At 43.7% G+C, this 27,964-nt stretch overlaps 1 protein-coding gene across 2 annotated transcripts in view; it reads left to right on the top strand.

Moving 5' to 3' along the window:
- BCAS1 (brain enriched myelin associated protein 1) overlaps positions 1-27,964 on the top strand; it is a 72,519-nt gene continuing 44,555 nt past the window's right edge. Inside the window, exons 1-3 of one of the 2 annotated variants that reach the window (XM_080405244.1) lie at positions 1-17,404; positions 17,520-17,601; positions 27,552-27,964. In XM_080405244.1, the coding sequence (XP_080261370.1) occupies positions 17,336-17,404; positions 17,520-17,601; positions 27,552-27,964 (564 nt within the window). In that variant the 5' untranslated portion in view covers positions 1-17,335. The other variant, XM_080405243.1, reaches the window with a different exon arrangement.

Genomic DNA, 27,964 nt, shown 5'->3' with positions numbered 1-27,964 from the left:
ATAGCTCTGAGTAGGTTGGAAAGTAGGATGCAGAAATGAGCATCTGCGACCCAAAGCACCAGCCCCCAGGGATTTTACCTGTTTGGGAGGGTTGGGGCAGTTAGACAGCAGCGAGGTTCAACTCCAAAGCAGATTTCAAAGTCTAAAACCTCTCAAGAGGGTGTTGCCTTTCAAATCCCGGAGGCTGTTTCATTGCTGCCTCGTTGGGTCTGCAGCGCGGAGCCCCCTGCGAGACTCCCCGGCGAAGGCGATTTACGGCTGCCCTCTGCCGTCCCACCGCCCGGCCGGCCGCAGCATCCCTGCCCCCCGGGCCCTGCTCCCTGCCGTCCCCCTCAGAATGGGGAAAAAGCTTCCAGCAGGGTGAATTCAACCCCCTCTTTACATTTCAGACTTGTTGCAGTATGGAAATTGTAGGGGTTTTTATAATTGTTGCTTTGTCTCAGGCATATAATTGCCATCATCTCCCTGATTTGTAATTAAAAAAACCCCAACAAACTGCACCACTACAAAAGTAGTATGGGTAACTCTATACTTTAATGCTAGTTTCCAAATAAAATCTATAGTGTAAATTAGCTTCTGTAAGTGAATTAATTACACCAGTAACAGCAACAGCCTGATCTGTGCTCTTAATCTTTGTAACCAAACCAAACCAAAACCAACCGAACAAAAAATCCCGGTGTCTCTAAAAACTGCTGCGAGGAGAAGTTACAATTTTTAACGTTGTAGTACCTTCAAACTACATTTCTGGGCTTGCATTCCCCTGTACTTTGTGCCATGTAAACACCATGTAGGAAGTAACACCAGCTGTGTTGTTTCCTATCCCGTTCCATGTTAAGGTGGGACTAGAGGCAATGGGAGAACTGAGCTGGGAGGAATGAAGGGTGTGAAACAGGCAGCAGGTTTCTTATAATTGTGAGAATAGGTGCACAGGTTATCAACTTCCATAAGTAAATATGCTTACTAACAGCTGGAGGAGCTTATTAACAGGGAGGTTCTTACACCTCTGCAGTGGAAGAGGTATTAGTAAAGAATTAATTTCTTCTTGTCTATTTCTCAGCAGAAATCCTAGGTGAGACTTTGGCTCTCTTCCAGAGGGCTGCCTGAGCTTGTTAATACTCAGGAGACAAGAATTAGAGAGCCTGGATGCACAAAAAGCTTTTTTCTTGTTTGTCACAACAGAGCTATAGAAAGCCTGGCTTTAGTGTGTTAGTTTTGTTTGATGCACGTGATTTCTCACTAGCCCTGACTCACCTGACAGTGACTCATCTTGTTCAAGGTAAACTTTCATTTTATTGAATTAGCAGGAAAAAAATTGGTGTGGAGAGCAGGCACCAGTTCTTGCACTGCTCTAAAGAGCCTATGAAGAAGTGGTTTAGACTATAAAGAATCATGCACACTAGAAAAAAACAAAACAGACCAAACCATGATAAAACCTCCATGCTTCAAAGCTTCAATGAGGAAGAAGAAAAGCAGGATACAATCAGTATGAAGAGGCACAAGTAGCAAAGAATACCAAATTCACCATTTGATTTATAGTGTAAATACATAAAAGGCTTTTAAATACATCTCAGGCTGCGTTCATAAAAACAAGTTAACCTTCTGGTAGTCTCCTTTGGAATTTAGGTGACATTTATGCCTTTAGTCTATGCGTATCATTTCCAAACTGGGAAATCAGAGAGAGGCCCAAGAATAACACTCGAACCAGAGCTTGGCAGAAAAAGAAATATTAAAAGAACTCCTCATGTTTAAACATCAGAGGAAAGGTTGGGTGGTTTGTGGTTATCAGAGGATGATTCGATTAAAATAAACCATAGAGTGAAAAGATATATTCTTGATTCTTTATTAGAAGCTGTAAGAGAAAGGCGTCAACAAAACAATCTCTTACACATCTCTTGCCCTTAAGCTACTCCTACAAGTGGCAGATTGGGAGAAAAAAACTGGTAGATGAGTCAAATATTTGCACTCCATATTTCAAAGTTTTAAGATATGTAAGAAAATACTCTTAACTGAATATTTTAAAGCTGGACTGCCTTTTTTCTACTCTAAAATGGGGAAAATGCCAGGAAACTTTTGGAAGGATTTTTGGCTGCCCTGAAAGAGCATGTGGTGCAGGATGGCTCCCAGTGCCACATCCAGGGACACATTCCCCACTCTGTGGGACAGAAGCACAGGCACTGAGGCTACCTGGAGCCACCGAAGGACCTCCAGTGGGACGCAGCACGGTGCCACCCAGTTTAGTCACAACCAGAGGCAGGGCTGGATGCTGGTGCACACCAGCTCCCAGCTCTGCAAACAGCCCCACTGGGAGTAGCTGCAGTAAAAGCTGCGCAGCTCTGTGGGTAAGAAATGAGAGAGGAACAGGCAGGGGATCGCTGTGTTTTGACCACACTAACCCCTGCCTTCGTGTGCTTCCTATTGTGCTGGATTTCTCTGACAACGTACCCTATGATGTTGTGTGGTTTCCTTAGTCGCTTCCATGCAGTTACATCCTTCCTAAGCCCTAATTATCGATGTGAGCACCTAGGTGCAGCCAGATGCACACGGCGGTTTGCAGGAAGGCAGGAGGATGCCCTGCCCTGTTGTCCTGGTGTGTCCCCAGCTGGCAGCTCAGCCCCCCCAGCCGCTCGCTGCCCCCCCAGCAGGGTGGGGGAGAGAATCCAAAGGACAAAAGTGACAAAACTCGTGGGCTGAGAGGAAGGCGGCTGAACAGGTAAAGCAAAAGCCGCGCACAAGCCAAGCAGGACAAGGGGGTCACTCAGCAGTTCCCATGGCGGGCAGGGGCTCAGCCGCCCCCGGGACAGCAGGGCTCCAGCACGTGGCACGGTGACCTGGGAAGACAAACGCCATCCCTCTGAACGTCCCCCTCCCTTCTTCCCCCAGCTTGACATGCTGGGCATGACGCCAGGCGGTACGGCACATCCCTCGGGTCCGGGGGGGCAGCTGTCCCGGCTGTGTGCCCCAGCTTCTTGTGCCCCCCAGCCTCCTGGCAGGCGGGGTGGGGTGAGGGGCAGAATCTGCGTGAGCGATGCTCAGTGGTAACAAAACATCTCGGCACTGCCAACACTTTCAGCACAGATCAGAGCCCGTACTAGCGACTGGGAAGGAAATTAACCGTGCCCCAGCCCCAGCCAGCAGTGCTGTGCTCACAGACCCATGCATTGCACGTGGCATTGCTGGCCAAGACGTCCTGGCCATCTCAGGTACCGGCCAGTGTTCATTGCCAGGGCAGGGCTAACTCACATCTCCTAAAATCAGCTGTGCCTGAATCTGTGCTGCTGACATTTCACCTCCCCAGCAGAGGATTAAACCAGTGGAGGCACGCACTGCATAGACCCAACACGAGCCGGTGCTGAAGCCAGCCAGGAGACGCTTTTCCACCCAGAAGGCATTCCCCTTGGCACTGTTCCCAAAGGCAAAGTGCAATCACTCTGTACTAACAAGACTGATAGGTGCTTTCACCCAACCCACATTTGCTTCTGGGCTTTGTTTATCTGATCGACAACTTGATTACTTTTGTGAGCATTACTCATTCAGCTATCACCTGGATTGTTTTATTGTATGTCCTCAGTGTTGATTTTGAGAGACATGTAAGATTTCGTGACACTATACCAAAGCATTAGGAATCTGGACAATATTGGCTAGAGACATATAATGGGAGACACTCCTAAAGTGTATGGCTTTGCAAGTCCATGAAATCGAAGGGAATGTTATTTTGATTATGCATCTGTATAATGACCTCATTCCAGAGCCCTGCTGCAAATGGTGTACTTCCCAAGTACCACGGACCCACCTGTCCTGGATCAGAAAAGCTTCTGTTGCAGCATCAGCACCTCTAATTCAGTTACTAATATACTCTAGAATATGTTGACAAATTTACACATCTGTAGTCAAACAAACCCTCTGACGGCTTGCATCGAAGGCAGGAAGGACTCCCCAGTGGCATTCCTGCTGGGGTTTGCACCCCGCTGTCGGAACTCCACCTCTGCCCTCCAGCTTGTCTGGGAACTGAATTTTGGGTCTTACGAGGACTGCAGTAGGGCAACAGACAGAACATCATCACAACCAGTCCTGAAGGACAGGGAAGAAAAGACTTGGCATTAAGTTCTCACCTTAAAAAACTGCATCCTAGACATTTTCAGGTTACTTTGTGAAGGAATTCAATTTAACTAGCAGTTGAAGAGCAAGTAATCAACAGTGTTTAGGGATGCATCTTTGAAATGGGGAAAGAACAAAAGTTTTTGCATATTTTCAAGAGTCTGTATGTCTTTTTCTTAAAGCCCAAGAGTAAAAAATTGAGGTTTGGCTTCTCTCTGGATGCTTGGGAGTCCCTTTGCAGTAATATCTTCATGCTGCCCAAGCCTCTGCAGACTGATGCTGAGCGTGTGGTTGGAGGTGAAGTTGTTATTCCATTTTACGAGTGGGCAAAATGAAGGACAAAATTGAAGGTTACATGGAAAGTACAAATGCCAAGCCTGGGTCATGGAGGACAGGTCAGGCCCTACCCTGGTCATTGAACAGCACATTGTCAGGTAGTAACCTGTCACTCCTGGAGAGCTCCACTTAAATTAGGTGACACTTCTTCATTGAAAACTCCAAAACTGAGATACTATTTTGAATCCAGAAACGATTGCTCCAAGCTGCATCAGGCCTAGAAATCTTCCTATTTATTTATTTATTTTCATAATTTTGAATTCAGATGTGACAAATTAAAATCAGCTCATTTTTTTTTTTTCTAGCCCAGAAAAAATATTGCTCCTTACAAATAAATTAATATCAGAGCAGTTTCATGCAGCACTGATCCCTTGGAGGAATGACACCAGGAGGTGAGAGCTGAATCGCAGTGTCAGAACTGTGGGTGAGAGAAGTTTGTAGAGCTGCTAGCTTTCCCGTGCATAGCTCTCACTTTTGCTTTTAAGAATTTATAGCTTTGAATACTAAATTTAGCTATGAAGTTACTATCTGGTAATATCCCCTTCAAAAATGTATAATATTACTGGGTTTGAGTATTACTGATTTTACTGATAATGAGTTACATAGAGTGTAGATCTCTTGAACTGCAGTATAAATTCTCAGTACCTGGTAACTCCTCTTTGCATCTTTTTTACTTATTGACAATTTTTTTTCACATTGATAATTAATTTTCAAAAAAACCCAAAGCTATCAAAATGTTCCTAAATGCTGAATCAAAAAATCTATGAAATCCCAAGATGCATGTCATATTTTTTTGTACATGAAACAACCCGTCTCATGAACCAGGAGGATTTACAAGAAGTCCTCCCGCGCTGCCTGGAATTCCTGCTTTTTACTCCCAGCCCACTTGGATCACACTGACCCTCTGCTGAGCTAATGGGCTGCTGTGATGGCACTGGCTGCTCTGGAGCTGTGCTGACGGACAAGCCCCTTCTGTTAGAGCTGGGAGTTATCCTAAAATAAAGCTTTAGCTCGTAACAACCACAAACTCGCTGACTAATGCCGTGGGGTCACAGAGTTTATCTGCAGTGCTGAGATGATGATTTCAGAAAGGGAAAGGGGCAGTGCTGGAGCTGGCAGAGGTCAGATCTGATATTTCAGCGGAAGCTCATCTCCCATGGTAGCAATAAAATTATGTAATATTCTTACACTCTGCAGCCATTCACTTAAATTAATGTTTCCTCACATAGCGTAAAGCTTTTATCCCCTCAGTGTACTAAAGCTAGGGCTACCCATGCTTATGTTTTCACTTGACCGAAGTTTAGCAAATTGTATTTTTCCAGGAAGAAAAATTGTCTCCAGCTGCCCTAATCCTGCAGTGACCTAAGGGACGTCTCCTTACGTCTGCCCACCACAGCTGCTGCAGCAATTCGCAGCTGGGGTTGCACACAGAGTTCTCCCAGCTCATGCTCTGCGAGCACAAAGCATGAAAACAAGGTGCCTAGGAGGCCAGTCAATTGTTCCCTTGCGAAAAGTCCAAAGAAAAGAAAACAAAAGAAAATTTGGACGTTTCCCTCAGCCCAAAGCCATGAGGACAGCTGGTAAGGAAAGGAAGGTTTAAAATCATCCATGCCTGAAGGCCAGCACTCATCCCCAGCTCAGCCCATCCCATCCCATTATCCGCTGGTACAGCCTTAACCTCCTGCCTGGCTCCTCCTCAGGACACAAGAGCATCATAGAGGTGATCCACATGGACCAAGCACTCTTTTAAAGATAATGATTTCTATTACTACTAACGCTGCTGCTGTTTGTGCTGATTGTGACCATGCTAGTTTCTCACTAAAGTGACGAATTAAATACACGGTCTAAAATAAGCCTTTTTTCCCCCTGCTTTTTCTTTTTAGTAAGCCAAACTCTTCATGCTTTACATTTCAGGCTTGGGAAGGGGAAGGGTGATAGACTGATGGGGGGAAAGTACAGCCAGTGGGTTTCAAAGCTGTGACAGCTGGCAAAAGCCACGACCCAGCCTTCGCAGAAGCTGTATTAATGAAGTATTTAACATAGTATTGTTATCATCAGTGCATATTTGATGGAAAAATAAAATGCTCATACAGGAGAATAATTGTGGTGCAAATGCCTGTCCCACCCACTAAGGCACTATGTATACAATAACTCTCTGTTTCAATCCTGACACAGTAACCTTCTATCTGTTCTAGAAGCTCCCACATAAAGAAATAGCTGGTATATATTTTGTAATTCTCCCTCTTTAAATAAATAGTGACAGCAGGAACTTGGTTTTTTGTGATGGGGGAAGAAGAGGCAATAGCAGATGGCCAGTTCCCTTCCTACAGCAACGCTGTGAACCACAGTCAGCATCTGGAGAAACCAGAGGCTGCAATCCGTAGTTTGCAAACCACGTTCAGGCTCTCCTTGGTAAGCAGCACAGGCGAATGTTGCTCATTCAGCATGGTGTTTCAGCTGAAGCGTGTGAGCCGAATTCTGCTTGCACATTAGTGCGGATCCGGAGGGATTCCGCTAGTTTTGGTGGAGTTATTTCAGAGCAAGAGCACAGTAACTCAGGCTGCAGCCTCGCTCGCGGTCCCCGCTGAGAGGTATGGGGAGCATGGTAATAATTACTGATGATTCTGCTTCCCTGGAGCTCCCCGCACTGAAGCAATTATTCTCTCCTTTTCATTACCCAGTCAGACCACATTGGCTAAATAGAAGACAGATTCAACAATTAATATGGACTCCACAAGAGACAGCGGGGAAAACCTACTTGCTGAAAACATAATTCTTCGGTAATCACTAGGAATCACTAACTGTAAGGGAGCCAGATCCAATAAAGCTTCAAATTTAGGCAGAACTTAAGCAGAAACAGTTTTCCCTGTTAACTCTGTGTCAGGCATTTCAGTTTTGGAGGCAAATGGGTTCAGACGTGCTTTTCTCTGTCTGGTTCCAAACAGCACCTGATCTGCAAAAGATCAGGGTGTTTGCCTTGCTGGTGTGATGTGTCTGACTGTGCCCCTGCACCACCTTTCGAGCTCGTGTCTGTCCCAAGGATGATGGATTTCACTGCAGGGACTGGGTGTTTAGGAGTGCCAGCATCTTTACGCCAGTTGCTGAAGCCCCAGGTCTGTAACGCCATCAGTCAGCGCACTGCCTCGGGCTCCTGGAAACCTGCCCTGAGTGGGCTGCTGGGGGAAGTTATATGGAGGTGACAAATCTCAGCCTCAGAGGTCTCACTCAAAGTTTCTTAACAGTGCAGGGTTACATTTAACGACTCGGAGCTGCTGTGACGTTCCCCATCTGCCACGTGCGCTGAAGTGTCAGACAGGACAGTCCCTCCCTTCCTTCCGCAATGACTGTGCCAGCGTGCAGCAGCTCCCACTGCCAGGACAGCCTCCCCGAGACGTGGCGTCAAACCGCACAATTGAACAGCATTTTTGCTGGGGAAAATTCCCACCGGGATATTCAGATGATATTAAATCTGGTTTGGACTTTCAGATGAAGCTGAACCCACAGAATGGTGGAAAGGGAGATGGTTATGTAGTTCCTGATGGATTTACTGAGTTTCCATGAGAAATGACTCTACACCACCACCTCCATTTGCTTTGGTGTCTGCTCCCTTCCAGCGCTGGCTGGAACCAAACCAGCTCCTCCAGACCTGCAATCCAGCTGGACTCCTTGTACCTCAGCCTGTTTCTCTGGCCAAAGGAGGCAGAAACGTACCCGATTTACCTTCTCCATGGTCTGCTTGGACAGGAATGAAATTGAACTCAATGCACTTGAAACTTTTAACTGTAAATGAGGCATCTTCTATTTCACAACTCATCCCTGTTTACAGCTGTTAGCCACCAGCACAGGGCAAACCCTGCAGACCTCAGAGGCTGGTGTGTCACCCCTCGGACAGTCGGTCCAAACCTGCCCGGGTGGTGGGTCCTGCCAGGGGCTGGCCTGGCTCTGGCATTTGGGTGGCTCACATGGTTCTTCCTACTTGGGATCTGGGGTAAATTAAGCAATGCAAATGTTGGGCTGCTCCTCCCTCATCTAAGAGAAGAAGGAAGTTCATGACTCACTTCATCCATCCTCTTGGGACTGAAATGGGAAAGGCTGAGTCAAAGCTTCATCTGTATTTTGTCTGAAACTGTCAGAATTTGACTGGAGTCATGCCTAAATTTTGTTTTTCCTCAGCTGTTCTCCTGCAGGTCCCTTCTCTCAGCTCTCTCTAGTGTTGCTAAGGGTGTATTGCTGCTCACCTCTCCTGCTCTGCTCAACAAACCTTGACCGCACCAGCCAGATGGAAGTCCTCACCTCAAATTAACGTCAGCCCCTTTCCAGACTCCATATAGCAAAAGCAGATGCAAACATAGACCGATACTAATCAGCTCTTCAACTGTCAATATCTGAATGGTGCTGGCTCTCATTCTGGACAGCAATAAAAGAAGCTAGCTAATCATATGTAACTGTTGGGAGCTTTGTGCCATTAATTAGCAGGAAGTTTTACGCAGCTGTCAGATGCACAAGCTGAGCATTTCCTGCAGGGGAGAAAGACTTACTTGGTGACAATTTCATTATAGATATTAGATAGAAAAAAATAACATTTTGATCACTGAAAAATTATGGAAGCAGCACACAGCTTCCTCCGTTTTGGAGAGGATTCTCCTCTGCGGCCATCATCCTCCCTCCCCTGCCACCCAGCTAAATAATTCCCAAGCACAAGGCAAATCCAAACTCACCGTGTGCCCCTCTGGTCTGTCCTTGATGAATACATGGGATGTCTTTGAAAGGGCTGTAAAAAGAATAATAAAACCAGAGCTGAAATACGCCTCAAAGAATGGATAGTTAATTGTCCATTAGGATCACATAACTGGGAAAAATTAAATCGGTATAAACCTCGCTCTGATCTCTCTAATTTAATAAGGTTACACCAGTGTAATCAAGAAGAGCATCCCAGCGACTGCACATCAAATTAGCTCTAAATTGCACTGATGCTGGAGGAGTCACAGCAGAAAGACATTTCCTCTGATACTTGCTGTAGTTATTTCTGTTGTTGTAAGTGCTGCCAGACCAGGTCAGAGAAGGATGAGCTACGAGGACGGGGGGAGAAACAGCTTTGATCTCAACAGAAATAGCGTTGATACTGGGGAAAGGAACATGGAGATGCTGGGAGTATTCACATGGCCTGGTTGCAGGCATCCAACTCAGCTGCCAAAATCCAGGGATGGGACTTGAGAGAGAAAGGCACTTCAGGCGGGTGTCACAACAGCCTCCTGATCTGTCCAGCACTGCCTGTGTAGCGTCCAAAGGAGATCTGTCCCCTCATGTAAGCACTTATGTTAAATGCCCAAAGCTAGGCAGTGACCTTTTCTTTTAAAAGTGTCTAAATTATTCCTGCGCAATTCAAGTCATGAAGGGGAAAAAAATGCCTGGATAAAAAATAGCAAACACAATTCTGTAGAAAATAAAGGAAAGCGTACAAACATCCTTCAGCAGTGCTACCATCTGTTTGTGCTCCATCCTAAGAGTAACCTTTTTTGAGGAAAAAGAGTATTTTTTACTCTTATATTCACAGCACATTCCTGTAAGTGAAGTATATGATAAACCAAATTATTATTTTCATTATGCTCATCAAGTTTTTAAGGCGGAATTTTATGACATTTTAGGAGCAAATAGATTCATGGAAAGCAAAACATGGTGCAAATATATACTGAATCTTAGTAACGTTTTCTTAAAGAAATTAAGTATTTCTGGAATTAAATATTTACATCTTGTTTTTCAAAATTACTCCATGAGAATATTTAAGCCAAGGAGAAAGACCAAAATAATAATAATAGTAGTAGTAGTAGTAGTAGTAGTAGTAATAATAATAATAATAATAATAATAATAATAATAATAAAAAATGAAAACTAGTCCAGAGTCACTGAATGGGTGGCTGGTTTTGCAGCCAGGTTGGTATTTGGTGCCTGAACCAGCAGGTAAGTTTTGTTGCCACCACCACATGTGCCATCCCGAGACCATTCCCAATATCATATTCTTTCTCTGGACAAGATTATGAGACTAAACTTTTGGGGTATTATTCATGGCTGTAGTAGGCATGGATTTGCGATATGTAAGGTGATAAATTTGGGGAAAAATGTTAAAGATGCTTGACCTGATGCTTGAAGAAGGAATCAGAAAATCCACTCATCCTCCCATGCATGCTGGGGTGGTGCATGTAATCAGCAGCTCTTGTTTTCATGCTTACAGTTTCTTCACCATCCTCTGAAGCATCTGACATCATTCACAGCCAGCACATCACCCTTGTTACAGATCTGCTTCTGTTTCTTTATCATGGCTAATAACAGAATAAAATACAAAACCATAAAGCAACACAGAAATAAAAGTGCCATCCAGATGATATAAGCAAGTCAACAGGGAAAAAGATCACGGGGATTGCAATAGTATTCCAGTTTATTTGAATCTTGAGACACATACTGAGGAGACAACGTACCACTTGAAACGAGCTGGTTAATATATTTGAACACTTGAAGCTGACACTCGAGTGATCTATGTATACCAGGCCTGGATGAAAGGAAGCCTAAAGAGAACTTCTGGGAACGCCTGGCCTTGGGATATTTCATTCATAATCGAGGAGAAGTTGGCATTGTGCTTTCAGTATCTTCACATCACGACAGCATTAACAGCATTGCTGCTGTCACCTGCTGCGCTGGGCAGGCGCGTGGTCTCCCTCCAAGCCTTGCAGCAAGAGCTCCAGCTAGTCCCCAAACTGGTTTCTGGTATCGCCCTGTGTGAACCTTTCACAATTCTTTGCTATCACTTTGTCAGCCTATAAAATATTTTTTTGTTGGTATTACAACAGCTTGTGGGAACCCCCGTTCCAGAAACCAACTTTTATTGGCCAAGGTGGTGTGAAAACTCAGAACAAAAAGCCTTTCCCTGCTCCAGACACCCCCAGCCTGAGCGTGGGCTTAGTGACTCATGTAAGGGAGCAGTAAATGGTGACAATAGATGTGAAATAAAAACACTTAGTCAGTTTACATATTATGGAAAGATGTTAAGATTCACTTTGACTGCAGAAAACAGTCATCATATTAAATGCACTTTATTTTTTTCTGCCATCGTGGGAAAAATGTGTACTTGGAAGGGGTTTCAGGTGTGCAGCACAACATCGCAATTTCCAACAACAGAGCGTCCGTGGTGGGCTCCCCCAAAGCCTTGCAGCCAAGCCTGCGTTTGAACAGCTTTGGGTGGCCAGAACACTCAAGAACAGAAAATATTTCCAGAAGGGCTGGGAGGGTGGACTACTCCACCCCTCCGTGTGTTTGCACCCAGTGTTTGCGAGCACTCCCCGGGCTGATTGCGGGAGGCAGAGGCAGGGAGAGCTGCTGGGGCTGGGGGAGCAGCACCTCGCCCCTTCCAGCGCCGGCTCCCAGGGCCACTGGGTGCCCCGGCCACCCTCCCCCAGGTAACTTGTGCTGCTGCTGTTGGTTTGGTTTTTCATGGGTTTTTCTTTTGCTTTTCCTCTGCTGCCACTTCTGACCATTGCTTGAGTAGAGTCCTGCAGGGGCTCTTGTGCTAAATGATTTTGGGAGCTCCTGCAAATGCTTGGCTTGTTCAGTTCGGGTTTTAAAGTATAATTTTTTCCTTTTGGTGCACTGGTTTCTTCTGCAACAGGACACAAGAATAAAAAGATCAGCTTTCTGACAGAGCATTTCTACCAGCCGGGTTGGGACTGTTCACCTTTGTGGCATTGCTGAACTGTTCCATCCCTGAAAGCCCAGGGTGTGAATGTTTGAACTATTTTGCTTTTCCCATTTGGCTGCGATGCAGGGTGGCTGAAAGAATTGTATTAAAAACTGCCCTTAGAGCCTGAAGGACTGTAATTCTGCATGTGCTGGATGCACAGCCGGCTGCCAGGTGGCTATTCAATTTGTTCCTGGGTGTTTCTTGTTTGCTCTTAGGTGAGTCATCTCAATCCTTCCTTCTCCTGTCCCTCCACCACTGTCAATTGCGTGTCCATTTCTCCTCCTTAGCCACTGACAGTGCTCAGATGCATTTGTCCCCTGGTTTCATCATACCCAACACGTGTTCGAGTTACATTTTTCTGCAGGAGAGCAATTGGGAGCTGCAGTGAAGGAAGGTAAGGAAACTCTAAAACTGTGCTATTATTAGTCCTTCCTTGGCTCCACGTGAATCGTAGCAGGAGCTTCTGCCTTTCTAGCTGGACACTGACACGTCCCCATGTTCACCTGTTTTCCAAGAGGCAGGATAAAGGGCAGGGATGGACCAAAGAGCTGAGGATCCAGTCCTTGCCCTGTGACCATGAGGCAGGCTGCTCTTTGCATTAATTAAGTGTGCTAGGTCCTTCCTCCGCCTCTGGAATGTATGTGGGTCTATTTAAGTCTTTCTCTGCACCTACAGTGAAAGAGTAGACATACCTACAGTGAAATAAGCTGCATAAAGAACCGAGTAAAGTTGATTATTTTTTTCTGACATTTAAGTACAATATATGCAAAGTTTTAGCGAGGAACAAATTGTGTACTTTTTATACGAACAGACACTGTGACACAGGTGATTGTAATATTCTAGGTTGGTCAATACATTAGAAAGGTCAGGCTTATCTGGTTTTAGCCAGAGTACTCAGCAGCTCATGGATTTTGTTGTAATTTTCTTTGTGTTTTTCAAAGCTTTTGCCACTCTGCCAGGACCAAACCAATGATTTTTGAAAGTGAGAGAAAAAGGTGAATTTTACCAAGCTTTGAGCTCATGCTCAGGGCACACTACGGTTCATATAATGTTTCAAAAAATATTTTTTTTTAATTACAATTTTTCTTTTGGATTATTTTCTGCATTTCAATAGAAGTAGTTAGGCATAATTTGGGAAAAGAACTCCTTTGGAGCTGTGTCTGATCTGGAGGCTGGTAGCTCATGTTCCTTTTTAAACCAGTCAGGCTGCATTCCAGCTGGTCTGAATGAGCCCCCTGCCAGGATAATATTCTTGAAAGTTAATCAAAAAATCTGTATCTAGAAAGGAAGCCTAAGCATGAAAATGAGCTTACTCCAGTTCCTCTCAACTTCTGAGGGTTTCCTTCTCATTTTGAAAAAACACTCTTGCATCAGCATCATCTCTTTTCCCCTCTCAGTCCCTGGAAATTGCCTTTGTAAATTGTAAAACAGCGATCTTGCCAGCAGTATCTCCCAGGGCTGGTGAGGTTTGCTCCACACGCACAGCTCCTGCAGAGGCCGGCTCTGCCTTTCCGACATAGAACAAAGGGCATAAATAGGTCCTGCCTGGTGGCTGTACTGCTAATAAATAGCCATCATTAATAACAAAGATGGCAAAAACGCCCAACGGAGAGACCAAGCCAGCATCCCAAGGAACAGTGTAGGGTTCACAGCTGAACAGAGGTCCTCAGAGAGCTCCTGAAGGTTCATGGTTCTCAGGCAAGTCACTGCACGCTGGGAGTCCTCAGCATCTTTTGAAAATCCATTTGCTCGTGTGAGGATTTTAGCTGGGGGCCAAAACGGGTCCTGGTGCTCAGATTTTGGCAGCGCACGTTCAAAATGGTGGTCTTCATAAACGCATTGGCAAAACGAGATACCCAATGAGAGCCTTGTGGGAGCCCCTTATTTTTCAGAAAGCTTCTTTGGCTCCACATTTAATCATTTTAGCTTCAAGAGAAGATGTTTCAAATCAGAGAAAAATGGATCTGTTCATATAAATGACAGGCCTGAGCACTTTGGGGAAAAACGTAACTATTTGATGTTAATGACAGAGCTGGAGCTGCTCGTTTATGCAGCTCTGGAGCCACATATGGGTGCGATCAGATGCAATAGTCTTTACAGCAGCAATTTCTAGATGTGATGGCAGAAGTGAATAGCTGTGACATTACTTGCTTGGCAACTTGAAACTCTGCCAATATGATACCATTTTGTATGTGTGTTATCGTATCTGCTGATACTCAGTTTTGTCTATAGGTGGCAGTGACCTTTCATTTTTTCTTTAAAATAGGGCAGAAGCACACATATATATATCTTTTCCTAATTTTACTGGAGGATCTGGGCCAGGACTGTGAGGCTGTGCCGCTGACCGAGCTCAGTACCCAGAGGAATGGCCACAGACTTGTCACCTTTCTTCAGTAGCCACTTTGCCCCAGAGCACATCCCCCTCACACAGTACAAAACTCAATGCAATACCACAATTAATTACTGTTGCAAGAACGAAAAAAGTCTCAAGAGATATTGTGTATGTGCATGGTGGAAACTGTGTTTGGTGTTTTGGGATCATACTCTGAGAGGGTTCTGTAGTAAGTTTGTCCCATTTTTAGCAAAAGTAGCCTCCAAGTCTTACCCAGCTTTCTATGAGAGAGAAGTCTGGTGAGTGAAAACCTTTAAAAATTCCATGTGACCACTGTGTATGTTTTATATCAGTGAGAATTAGAAACCTGATTGTAGAAAACAGGTAATCTCTCCTAGAGCAAACTACGCCTGAGATCAGAGCCTGTGATTTCTGCTCTGTATCGGTTAAAGATAACTTACGCGATGCGAACAGAGCTGCATCAACAGGAAACTGGAGTAATTGAGAATCAAGCTACAAGCCATTGTGGAAAAAAAAAAAAGAAGGAAAAAAAAAAAAAAAAGAAGGGAAAAAAAAAAAAAGGAATTTGCTTCTCTTCTCTCGCTCCCTGTAGATATGTACTGATTTTACAGCACATGTGAAAAAAGGAAGCGTGTAACCTGCAAATAATTCCACCCTCTGCTTAAGTTGTCTCCTGGCATAAACCAGGCGGCCTTGTGAATGGAAAACAAAAGTAAATCCTCCAGATTCAACCAGATACTAAATTTACCATCGAGACTAAGCAGTAGGATTTGAATCTTGTTTTCTTCTCTTCCGATAGGATAATACTTAAAGTTGCTAGGAAACAGAACCACATAGCAAGGACAAGAGGCTATTGTACATCCACAGGGAAACATTGGCTGCTTTCCACCGTAAATCAGAAGTTCTGATTTATAGTGGAAATATCAACTGAGAAGATAAAATCCCTGTAAAATAACTCTGCACTCTGAAATCAAGGCTCGGTCCTACAGCCGCTATTTATGCGGCAATTCTCAGCAGTGCACGGCTGCAGTTCATGTTCCAGCATCAGTGGGGTCCGCTCGGTGTCCAGCACGGCAGTAGGCACTTTGCAGAGCAACAACCACCTCTGGAGATTGGTGCAGCTTGGGTTTCATGTCAGCTAGGATGCAGCATAGAATAGAAACCAGATCTGGACCATCCCTGTAAAGCAAAGGTTTGTAGACGGGGGTTAGCAAAAACCCACAGCCAGCTCCAGCTCTGTAAAAAATAACTGGAAGCAGTGACTTGGGGTGGCAGGCTGGAAGGGGAGCTGCCCCCACTTCTCACTATCAAATTCTAGTGAGCGGGATTTAGCAAAACTACTCTTTTCCTTCTTTTTTTTCAATAGCTAAGGGTTGTTTAAGTAAAACACTAAAGAATTTGCTCTTATCCGTACATCCATACCTCTGCAGCATCACTGATTCATACAGGCATAAACCAGAGCGATAATAAACCAGAAGGGCACTTGGTACCCGTGGTGGCTGCGCAGGACATCCGACAGGACAGGCACTGAGGCTGGTCCAGCCTTCTGCCTGCATCTCTTTGGAGACCTCCCCCTTTCAAGGTGTGGCTCAGAACAGTTTATCCTTATTGTTTATTTGTGTAGCTTTAACAGTATATATACATATATATCCTGAGCCAAAGTCAATAGGAACCATCCTCTTGACTTCAGTCTGGTTTGCCCTTCAACCATGTTGCAGAGAGTGTGTTTGGCCCCACAGAATTTACAGTCCTAAAGCACAGCAAGCTCAGAGGCTACATAAATGTATTTTAAATTAAGGGAAAAATAAAAGAAAACCAAAAAAAACCCCAACAGGTTTATGTGTACTTGTACATAGGAAAGAGGCTAAAACTGAATCAGACACATTGCTCCTGAAACAAAGTTTAACAAAATCAGAACAGTTTCACTAAGTGTTGAATTATCTAATGGGCTAATAGTAGTTAACTAGTGAAGGTTATTCCTGGATTGTAGTTAGAGCTGTGGCTCCAGTAAGTATGGACGTAAGGAGCCCATTTTAAGCTGACTAACTTGGGTACCAGTAGTGCTGTACCTTGGCAACACGAGATGCTCAAAAAACACATCTGGGACAACAGGTGAATGCTGTGGTGGCTGGTTCATGCCATCTCTGACCTGCTGCAGCTACAGGCTTGGAGGTGCTTGAACTAGCCAAGGAAATGTCACCCAGTTACTTCTGTGAGCTGCAGTCAAGTGGTGAAGTGTCTAGAGCAGGACAAATACTTCCACAGGTGAGAATTTTCCCGGAGGATTTCTTATACATAACTGCAGGACATAGAGGGCCTGATTTTCAGAGTTTACCCGCACGATGCCTTTACACACTGCCTCTTTTATCTCTTCTCTTTTTTTATACGAAAACCAAACAAAAATATAAAACCCCACCAAGCTGCTGTAATTTATTAATGTATTTTGGTCTTTTTCACTTTATTCTGCTGCTAAGTCCACCTTGCTCTCTGCTGAGTCCTAGCAAATGACACGGGTGCGATTACATCCCATTATCCTCAACAAACAAGAAAAGTTGGTTAGTTTGTATCGTTTTCAGCAAGCAGCTGTGAGCCCCGATGCACAACTGGGTTTGAGGGAAACAGGTTGGTGCAGACTGATGACTAGGGCAGGTGCCTTCAGGAAAGCAGGTGGGGCTTTTTAAATTCCTAGTTTAAACAGCCTGTCAAAGTCTGTCACCATTGGCTGTCTCTTAATTTGAATTAGGCAGTAAATTCATACAAATGAGTAAGAAAGGCTGGTTTGTGGTTTGGGTTTTTTTTCCTCTCTTCACTTTACAGGAGCTATGGGGAACACAATGAGTATCCCAGAGGAAGCTGGAGATGACAATATGTGCACAGTAAAGAGCTATCAGGTAAGCAAGGGCTGTCCATTCTGACCTTCCCTGGCTATTGCATATTGCCCTTTTCAAATCTCATGATGTACTCAGTCCTAAGAGTGCTTAAGAACTGTATTATTTGCTATTTCAGGCTCTATCTGAATCTCCTGAGAATATTAAAAATGGATCGGTTGCATTTGCTCAGACTTGTTCCCCTGCAACAAATAGTGAAGGTATGTACTGGGAAAGGGTGGCACGTTTGCATTTCTTTTGCTCCCAGACTGGTGGAGAGAGGCTTATGGTGGAGCAACAGTAAATATCAGTGCATGGCCTCAAATTAAAAGATGAGCCCATGTTTCAGCTCTTACTTGTGATTCAGTATATGTGGATTTTCAGAAGCCTGAAAGTTTAAAGATAACAAGGAGTAAAATAGGAGAATATGTCTAAAGTCCGCTGGACGCTGTTTCTTTAATTGAGCTAAGAATATGGTTCTGCACCTGGTCCACAAAATGTGGTTTTATAGACCGATGGGTTTGGTTGATGTGAAGTGTTATAGGGCAGGAGTGGTGTGACACTGGTCCCTTTCAGGCTGCTGCACAAACATCGGGGTGTCCTGTGATGAGCCACCTCTGCTGGGGCTCTGGTGGCAATAGTGCCTCTGACAAGCCTTGGGGGGATCGTTGCTGCAAGGGGCACAAACTGGGGATCCTGCGTGGGGCATCATGTAGCAATGGCACCAAGGCGAGGGGCAGAAGCTGTTAGGGAGGTTTTGTGTTGCGGGGGTCACAATGAAACGTTTTGCAGGCTGGGATAGGAGAGCAGGGAGAGAAAGCTGGTTTTAAGTAATGTCATAGCATCCCTGCTGCTGGTGGGGAGTTAATAGGTGATGTTGTTGTGCCTGGATGCCAGTTTGAAATACCCACTGGTGCAGAAACTGGTAATCCAGAGGGGATATACAAAATTACAATTAAAAAACCAAAACAAACAAACAAAAAACAAAACAAAAAAACCAACCAGGACTGAATGCATTGAAAAAAGGAAACTTGTGCAGGCTAGAAGTAAAATTTGTTAAGCTTTAAAATATTCCCCAGCTACTGTACAGGAATAATCTTTGAGGCTATTGCTTGTGTTGATCAGGCTGCTTTGCTTTGCCAGACCTGTTCTCTGGCCACAGTGGGCACAACTCTGGGACTAGACGGAAACTGGGCTGTTATATGGAGAGCTGCTATAATTTTCTGTTTATAAAAGAAATCCACAAAGTACCCTATACTTAAGGGTCTATCCCCAAACCGTCTAATAAGGATGCCTAAAGATAGGCAGGTTAGAACAGTGCAAAACTTTGCAGAAATGGGGTATCTTGGGGTGGGTAGAGGAGGTAAGACATTAATGGGCCAGAAAAAAGACTATTGTATTGCTCCAGGTAGCGCTGAACTGCTTACCGGTGAGCTCAGAGTGTCTCACCTGAATTAGGTTCTGTAAGGAGCTTGAGGAAGGTGTTTCAAGGGATACCTGAGGCTGGCACAACGGGGGTGCACCTTGCTGATCTGCCCTTTGAGCTAAGGACTGTGAGGGGTGCTTACCGAGTGCCCTCGGCTGTTACAATATTGAGTGTAGGAAATGGGGATGGGATCATGCAAGCCCAGAAGAAATGTATTAGTGTAAATTATTTAAAGCCCAGAGTAATACTGTACTAAGGTGACAAAGGGAAAAAGAAGGGAGTAGGAGACTGTTCTGGGGGAACTTCTTTTAGTGACTGCAGTAAAAGACATTATTTTGAAATATTCTGCACACATTCAGCCTTCTGGGGGTGTTTTGAGCAGTTTAATAAAAGAAAATTTTTCAAAATTCTTTGCAAGTTGGTTACAAAAACTGAAATAAAATAAAATCCAGGTCCTACATATGTGTTCTCATCCATGAGATTGTAAAGTCTTAAAAATCACCTCTGCTTTTTTTTGGAAACAGTATTTCCGATCTGTTCAGTAACAATTTCCACAAACATGATAGAAATGTGAGTGCGTTTTTGTTAGTCTAAACATTTCCATCTTGTTCTTTGATTTTTGGTCTTGTGTTCTTGAGTAGGTACATTGCTTTGACTTCAAAGATACCAAAAAATTTTGTTAACAATGAAATATGTATAGGGAATTTTTTTTTTGTCTTGTTTGTCATTTCACAAAAATGGTTGGCTGGGAAAAATATTGTAAGATGGTAGGCATTGTACCTGCGGTAGTGGAGTTATGACATAATTGCCTCTGGGCCTGAGATTTCATGATGAAATGTCACTTCTGTTCCTGAGCTGGGCCTCAGTGGTACCTTTTCTATATAGAAACCCACCTTGCTTTTGTTTTAGAGGTGGCAGACCTTCTTGAAGAGAGCAGGGTATGACTAATCTGCAGTAAGATTTTCTTTATTAAACGAAATATAACTGCGTCAACTGCCTGTGTTTAAATTCTAGAGAATTTAGGGTAAAGCACAGCAATTCATAGAGCTAAATAAATAAAAGTTGGGAATGTACTATGGCTAATAACAACATTATTACCAGGAGGTCGGTCCCATTTACCAGAATTTATTCAAACTGTTTCACAAGACAAATGTAACCCTGACCACCTCTCTCCTGTTACAGTTATAGGACATATTAGATATTAACTACTGCTGGGGCAGGAAGAGCATCAGGGAGGCAGGGGAATGATGACTTTCTCTGTACACTAATGAAACAAAATTTATAGGTCCCTACTGCGTATAAACTGTGGGTGTTGGTGTAGAAGTTGGATAGTTGATAGGGGTATGGGTAGATCATTACTCAGCAAGTGCTTCCCGTTTTGGACTTGTTTGGGTGCTATTCATAGCAGAACAGCAACCAAGTTTTCCACAGTGGCAGGCTGGCCCCTGGGCTCCCCATGGAAAGGTGCCTGTCACCAGCTGAGCCCCACTGCCAGTGTTGACATCCTGAAAATCTGGTGTCAGCTACATGGCTGGAGTATTAAAAATTCTGCTCCAAGTTGTTTTGAAAAAAGTTATCTCCATGTATTCATGAGTAATTGCTTTCACCTACAGACATGTGTGTCTCGTCACCTTCCAGCACCTTATGAATTTCTCCTTCCACCTCTGGTTGGCTTTGGAGCCCTTCTGAGCAGCGTTCAGGCAGCACTCATCTGGAGCAGCGTTGCTTCAGTTCACGTCTCTGCAGATTCAACCACGTTAATTCTGCCAGTGTTTTCCTTGCATTGAATTTCTTTCTGTTTTCAGAATACAGTAAGAAACAATTCTCTCTAATCTCTGCAAGGAAAGAAAATATTGGTTTATTATTTGTTGTTAAGAGAACCCTCTCAGCCTGCTACATCCAGTTAAAATCTAAGCTTAGACAAAAATAATCAAAGACTGGTAGGGCAATATGCAGATGGTACCTATTACAGTTCAGAATCTCTGTTCCATGGCTAATTTCCTAACGTTATCTAGCTATAATAAGTCAGTTTAAATGGTTGTCTACTAGAAAATGAAAGCCTGTAGCTGTGTGTTTCTGCTGGTGTAAACCAGTGGAGTTCTGGAAAGTAAATAAAAGCCAGATGATTTACACTGTCTGAAGACCTAGAAAATAAGTGTACATTTTACTCTTTATACATAAAGTGAAGCATATGGCATTGTTTTACTTAAATGGATTACCTAATTAATGTAATTACTAAATCGGTTTAAGTAGAGAGTTAAAAAATGGGAATGTCTTGTGTTGATATTACTCGTATTTTAACTTTAATGTTTAAAAAGCAGTTAAAGTCATTAACTATTTAGGTACGACAGAAATCTCACTGGTTTGTGTAATGTAGCCAAGGTCTTGGTGAAACAAAAGTGCAAGTGCTGTTTGGAGATAGAAGTTATTCCTATAGAAAATGTAATTGACAGTATTTCTAACATGAAATAACACAAGAAATAGTACTGTTATCTGTCTTATGCTCATAAAGCGAGCACTTCTCCAGAAGGCAAAAGAGCTGCAAAAAAGGCAAGTGAAGCAAGAGGATTTTATTAATAGTGTTAGATGTATGTTTGTGGTCTTTGTCTTGTTAGTTTGTATTTCTGTGATTGCCAGTGATCTGACCATGTGCTGTGCATTAAATGGTATAGTTGATAAATGAGTCTATGAAATCTATATCTACTAATATAATGAAAAAAGAATCCAGAGAGTTAACTTAATATGACCAGAGGAAGTAATGTTATTTGGAAGAGCCCTGTCACCATCTGCTTCACATCTGGGTGAGCAGATTGGTGACTGGTTCCCTGCATTTGCTGCTTCTGCTCAAACAGGCTGACAGATGTGTGGGCTTAGAGATTCTTTCCATGACTTGCCTTTCCTGCTCCTACTGATTATCAGGCTGCAGACACTGCACAGAGTGCTAGCATCCTTCTCCTGTAATCCTATTTAAATAGTAGTGGTGCCCTTACTGCTACCTCATGGTGTTGCTTTGCAAGCAAAAGGATAGCAATTTTGGTCCTGGTCTTTCCTACTGTTTTGTGTTGGCCTTTTAGAACTTTAAGTAATACAAGTACTTGGAGGACAACAGGTAAAAGGAAGACAGCCAGAACTAAAAACTCTTTATCTGAGATTTGCACTACATAGAGCAGAAATGTATCAGAAGGATAAAACGGGGGGGGGGGGGGCGGGAATTTGTTTGTATGTGGGTGGTACTTACATGCAGATTAAAACAATGACCTGCTCAGAAAAAGAAAGATTACATGAGGAAGAGGAGTTCAGTTAAGCTGAAATGCCTTTGTTCCAGGAGATAAATCTTATTCAGCAAATTCTGCTGCTAGCCAGCATCTAACAGAAATGGGTGTCTTGCAATAACTTGATGTGCCTGTAAGCTGTGAAACAATGCAGTTTGGTTATTTCAGGAATGATCATTACTATTCTTGCTGCTAGCTTCTCTTCCCCTATTTCCATTAATTTCAGTAAATCTGTTAGGTAAATAACAACGGCAGTTACCTTAATGACAAAAAGTTATTCTAGTGCATAAATGTACCGACAACTTTATTTGCATGGAATAGTTGAACAATATTGCAAAAGAATATTAGTATGGGGTTTTTTATTTAAGAGGGGGAAGATGTCTTATTTTAGAATTCTTTAATGTCTCTGACAACTTAGTCATTTAGTTGTTAAAACAGTTTTGGGGGTGTCCCACACAAACATGAGTTATACTTGGAGAACTGAAAATGCTGCACCTACTGTAGCATAATGATCCCAACTCAGTTCTAAATAAAAAAAGGAAAAAATAACCTACACAAGGTCTATAAAAATCTATCAGAAATGTCAATTAGGAAATTCACTTTTTGTTGGTAAACGTTTAGATTTTTAAGCCCAGTATTTGCTGCAGTAATTCATTCAGGACTGTTGTTATCCATTGTGCTGGCCTGCTCTGGTAGATGACTTCGTGCCAAATGTTGCCTTGTAGCTTTAATGGTTCCTTCAGGGCTGTTAAAATCCATTGTCTCCATGACTGTCTGAACTCCAGGGAACAAGACAATGCTGTGGTACTATGATTACATTGCTAAGCAAAATACCTGTCTGTAACTGGCTTGTATTCAAAACAATCAAAGATGCTGAAGCGGTATTTGTAGCTAATGGCTTGCTCAGTTCAGTTCCAAAAAAACCCCTGATTTCTTTCTATTATCTAAAGCAGCAACATCAGAAAATGTTTTCTCCTAGCATTAATTTTATGGCATGTTTGCATGCTAGTGGCCTACAGGAGGAGATGACTATGCTGAAGACATTGCCAATTTAAGTTGTTCCTCATTCAACAGCTAAAAATTACTTGCCCTATGAAAGAGTCAGTAGGACAAATGGCAGGAGGTGAGAAGCTGCCAATGTAAGGCATTGCAGGACCTGATACCTTCCTGACATGTAAGTATTAGCCATGAGAGCGCGTAGAACTGCTGAAACCAGACTAGCAATCAAAGGCTAAGGAAAAGGAGTATGTTTTAAGAAAGCATCTGAAGGAATTAACTTGGGTAAACTGAGCATCAAAAAAATAGATGCCTACCTAGTACGTGCCTTAGGATGCTGCCAGCAATGAAAAGAGCAAAGTAAGCTTCAAAGAAAATCGGGTTACAGTGGAGGAGGGGGAAAAACAATCTGGAAGTGCTGGACAGAATTGCTTTTGGTCCCATTTGAGGGAGTTTGGCTGCCATCTGTTACGTGCACCAGGCTGAAGTCTGGTGATATTCCCTCTGATTAGCAAAAGCAAATCAGCTGACAAAAGCTTGGGCAGCTTTTTCATTTATGTTGGACTGGTGGTTCTGAACTTGCTTTCATATCGGTCACATCCTGCCCACATCTGCTGTTACCTCTGGTCAGTGCTGCACCTTGGTCCAAAACACGTGTGAAATGGGTGCTTTGCTGCAGGCGCTTTGCACCGCTGCTTTCTGAGCTCTGCTGCCTGCCCAGGGGGTTCTGGGCACATTAGGTCCTATAATGAAGAGAAATAATTCTGTACCTACGTGGTGAGTTTTGCAGCTCATGTGGTCAACTTAGTCTGTGCTTGCCTTCAGGCTTTCTCCGTTATAACATTTTATTTGCTGACTCTATTAAAACCGAAGCACTTTTTAAAAACTCAGTGCTAATTCTGCAGACTTGGTCCCATCCTGTGTCAGCAAACATAGTGCTGCTGTTCACCCTTAGCCTATGGAAGTGCTTAAAATGCAAAGTCAAGCCTATGAGAGGAAGCGGGAGAAAGTCGGTCAGCAATTACTTTTGAGCAGTGAAATGGTATTGACATAATATTGTACTGTTACTCTTCTCCATACAGTTTTTCTTGTAAATCAAGAAAAAAATGTTGGTCTAGTCTAGCAAATTTCAGAAAATCTCCTTATTTTGAGTGTATTCTTACAGAAGAGGGACTTTGTGCAGCTATAGCATTGCCTTTTTAACATATCCTGGTGAAGTGAAGGGAAAGGAAGAAATCTTCTGTAGCATGACTGTCTTCTGTTAAGTACTTGAAAATGCCTGTGTGGTAGCAAAATGAAATGCAATCTTACAACAGTGCTCTAAATTGTATATTGATTTTAGTTTCAGAGCAGTTATTAATCTCATTCAGAGTGAGCAGCTTTGATCTACTTGCAGACCTGGCGTAGAATTTGGGAGGCTTTGCTCCTATTCATAATTCTGCCTTTGGATTGGGGAACAATCTTGGAAAGAATGGCACTTCTGTGTCTTTTTAAAACCAAAAACATCATGCACTTTTCATCCAAAAACTGCAGTCTCAAAGCCTTTCTCCTTTACAGTTTGCTGTGAATATGACATGAGCCAAACCCCTTCTGTTCAGCCCACCACAGCAGTGTCTCCTCTCTGGTGGTGGGACTTGCCTCGCCTGGGGTCTGAGCAGACTTTCCCTGAAATGGTTTGAACCGTTTTGACACAAGAGACGTGCTGCAGAGCTCTTGCTGGTGATACTTTCCAGGTCTTTCATTCCTTCCATGATAATTAGAGATAAAAGGAGCTTGATAGGCTCACCAACTACTTTTTTTGGTTGGTTTTCTTAATGATGAGCTTCTATTCCTATTTTTACACTAAAGAACATTTTCCTGTGTTTCATTTTTTAATCTGTTACATAAAGCAGAAGTTCAGCATCTATTACAAATATTTTCCAATGGATATTGTTTCTGCTTGCTTTAGCTGGGGAAGGGTTTGCTTTTTGCTTCCTTCCCAAGTTTCCAACTATAATTAGAAGTTAGTGCTTCAGTTTTTTCACACAGTATTACAGGAGGCCTAGGAAACTATAGCTGATACTTAGTGGCCCTGACTGAATGGCTGAATAGGTGGTTGAGCAGCTAGTTATTTGTACCTTTTCTTTGCATGTCAGTCTGTTGAAACAGGCACTCATGAAATATTACAGAAGAATATTGCTGGCGAAGGATTCTCGCCAGTGTGAGTTATTTTCTTACGTGAGTAGTAACACTGAGAAATCAGAGGAAGACATTTTCTCTATTAGAGTGCACACAAAGAAATGAAAATCTATTTACCTGGACAGAACAGGCTGTACTGAGGTGCCCTGGCCCTCCCTCTGCACGCTTGCATATGCCCAAAACACAATAAGAAAGCAAATGTCAGACTAAAAACTTTAGAAGCAAAGCTATTAGGAGCCAGCTCTCTGGCAGCTGGTGAAATGCTGGCCACGGTTGTGAACGCTGCCACCACAGCCCTTAGTCTGTCAGCTGTTGCCTCCACTGCTGGCAAGTCTTTCGGTAAAGTCACTTGAGACGGGTGCTGGCGTGCCAGCACGCTCCGGTGCTGCTCACCGCGTGGGTTTATGGAAGCTCCGGCGAGTCAGGGCCAGCCCTGAGCTGTGAGCAAGGGTCTGGGGGGCTCCTGGTCACCAAGTTAAGGCTGTAGGGAAAGGGATGTCACAGCTGGATGCTGGGGCTCTGTCCTCCTCCTGCATCTGCCCAGGGCCATGAGCAGGGTCCATGGGCATGGGCACAGGAGGACAGTATCGGATGGGCACAGACGTGTTACAGGGCGCCTGCTGATGCGTGCATAGTGTCAGGCCAAATCCTGCAGAGGCGTGGGAAGCTGGGGTAATTTCGCTGGGAAAAGCTAAGGGGTAGTTTTGAAAGCTATGATCTAAAAATGGTCTGCTTTCCTTACCTTGAAAAAGAATTTAAACAATGAAACCGAAGATCTGTACTGCGGAAGACAGGTGTTTAGTCAAGTTTTGTTGGTATCTGGGGTTTTATTTCTGTTAAAGTAAAATGTGAAGGGCATAATATTGACTAGACTATTACAATTATTGTTTGAAATAATTTCAATTTTAAGCTGAAACTGACAATTTTGAAGTTCTAATTTAGCAAGTCAGTTTGAGACTGTCAGTTTTTCACAATTATAATTAAGTAGATCTAAATTCATCCTTGTCATCTGTGGTGGTGATTGACAGGGAAATCATATACATATTCTAGTCAGAGTAAGGAAGAGATGCTCCCGCTGAGGGGGAGCTGTAAGGTTTACCTTTCGGCCAGCATCTTGTTTACTGCGGTTTCAGGCCACGTAAGCTGCAATTCAGTCTCCCATCCACAGAACTGGTACAAGAGATACTTCTGTCTCTTGTTTCTTTTGTCCTCTGTAAAGCAGGAGCCTTCTCTCCTGTCTGCATATACAGTATTAGGGATTTTCACCTCAGCTGTATTATCAAAGTGCCACTGTAATACAAAAAAATCATAAAATATGCTTTTAAGATTAAAGATTTTTTTCACATCTAAAGTGTGATGGCCACGTGCCTACACAAGGGGGAATTATTTGTGCGAATTTTAAATGGGATTAAGAGCTGTACTGTTTGTGGGTCAGAAGAGTCAGAAACCTGAGGACAAGGCGGCTGGCTCAGATGTGATTTATAAGTATTCAAATCAGGCTTAAACTAACCTACAGACAAGAGAGGAGATGTGCAACTAGACCCTGCACTATGGAGAGCAGGCAGGAAGGCAGGGAACAGTGTTGGAAAAATTAATTAAATAAGTTATGACTGCAAAACCCTGTGGGGAGTTTGGCAAGCCAGGAAACAAAATAAGTCGTCGCACTTTCCGTTCTTTTTCCCATTTAGCTTTAACAGAGGAAAGTGTAATATAGTCATCCATAACTGTCTCTCAAGTTTTATTGACTCCTTTTTTGCGTATCACTAATTTTAATTGGAAAGTAAAATACTTCAGCTTGTCCACTGGGCTAAGCAGTCAAAAACCAGGGCCGCTATCTGCCTTTGGCAGCTGAGAGGGGGCTGTGGAGAACATAAAATTTGCACCACCTTCAATGAGGAATGACAGGAAAGAAAATCAGACGGGGGGGGTCTGAGACATGAGTGGCAGCTCGTGTTTAGCACAGGAAGACAACAGGGTCTCTACACAAGCTGCACCCTGTGTGGTCCTTCCGGAGGCTCCACGTTTCAGAATTAGTTTATTAAAGAGCAAGGTCACCATGATTAATTGTACGACCAATATAACTTCTTTGCTGTGCTGGATAATTACTGTTTTATGTTTCTGTTTGTAGTGGATGCAAAGGCAAGTGTTGCACGGGATAATGTGGCCGTTTCTTCCCCAAAGACAATGGAGCAGAGCCCCGCTCCCGAGGCGGGCGGGCAGAGTCTCGGGAGCACTGCCAGGAGAGCTTTGCCATTTGCTAAATCCCGCTCTGTCTTTGCGTTTTCATGGTCTGTACCAGGGCGTACTGAAGACCCAGCTACAGATTCATCAGTTGGATCGGTGAAACTTGATGTCAGCTCAGAGGCGCCCGGAGTGAACAAAGCACCAAGTGAGAGCGCGGAGGTTCCCGCAGCAGCTGCGCGGGAGGAAGGCACACATAAAAACCTGACCCAGGCCCCCCCGGCAGCATCGCTTGGTGACATCGATCTTGCAGCATCAGTGACACCTGAGGGAGAGGATGCGGCCGCCTCAAAGCCGAAGCAAGTAACCTTCTTTGACAGGATCTTCAAGCTGGAGAAGGGAAAGGAAAGGAGCAAAACACAAATTGATACCCAGGAGGAAAGGCAGACTGCAGACCTTCCCGACGGGCGCATCGCAGCAGAAGAAGCGGCTGGATTACAGAGCGCATCAAACACTGTCCCACAGGGGAAG

This window comes from Falco punctatus, assembly GCF_963210335.1.
Source record: "Falco punctatus genome assembly, chromosome: 10".
In the NCBI taxonomy this organism is placed as follows: Eukaryota; Metazoa; Chordata; class Aves; order Falconiformes; family Falconidae; genus Falco; species Falco punctatus.
This window is presented reverse-complemented; position numbering and strand designations above follow the sequence as displayed.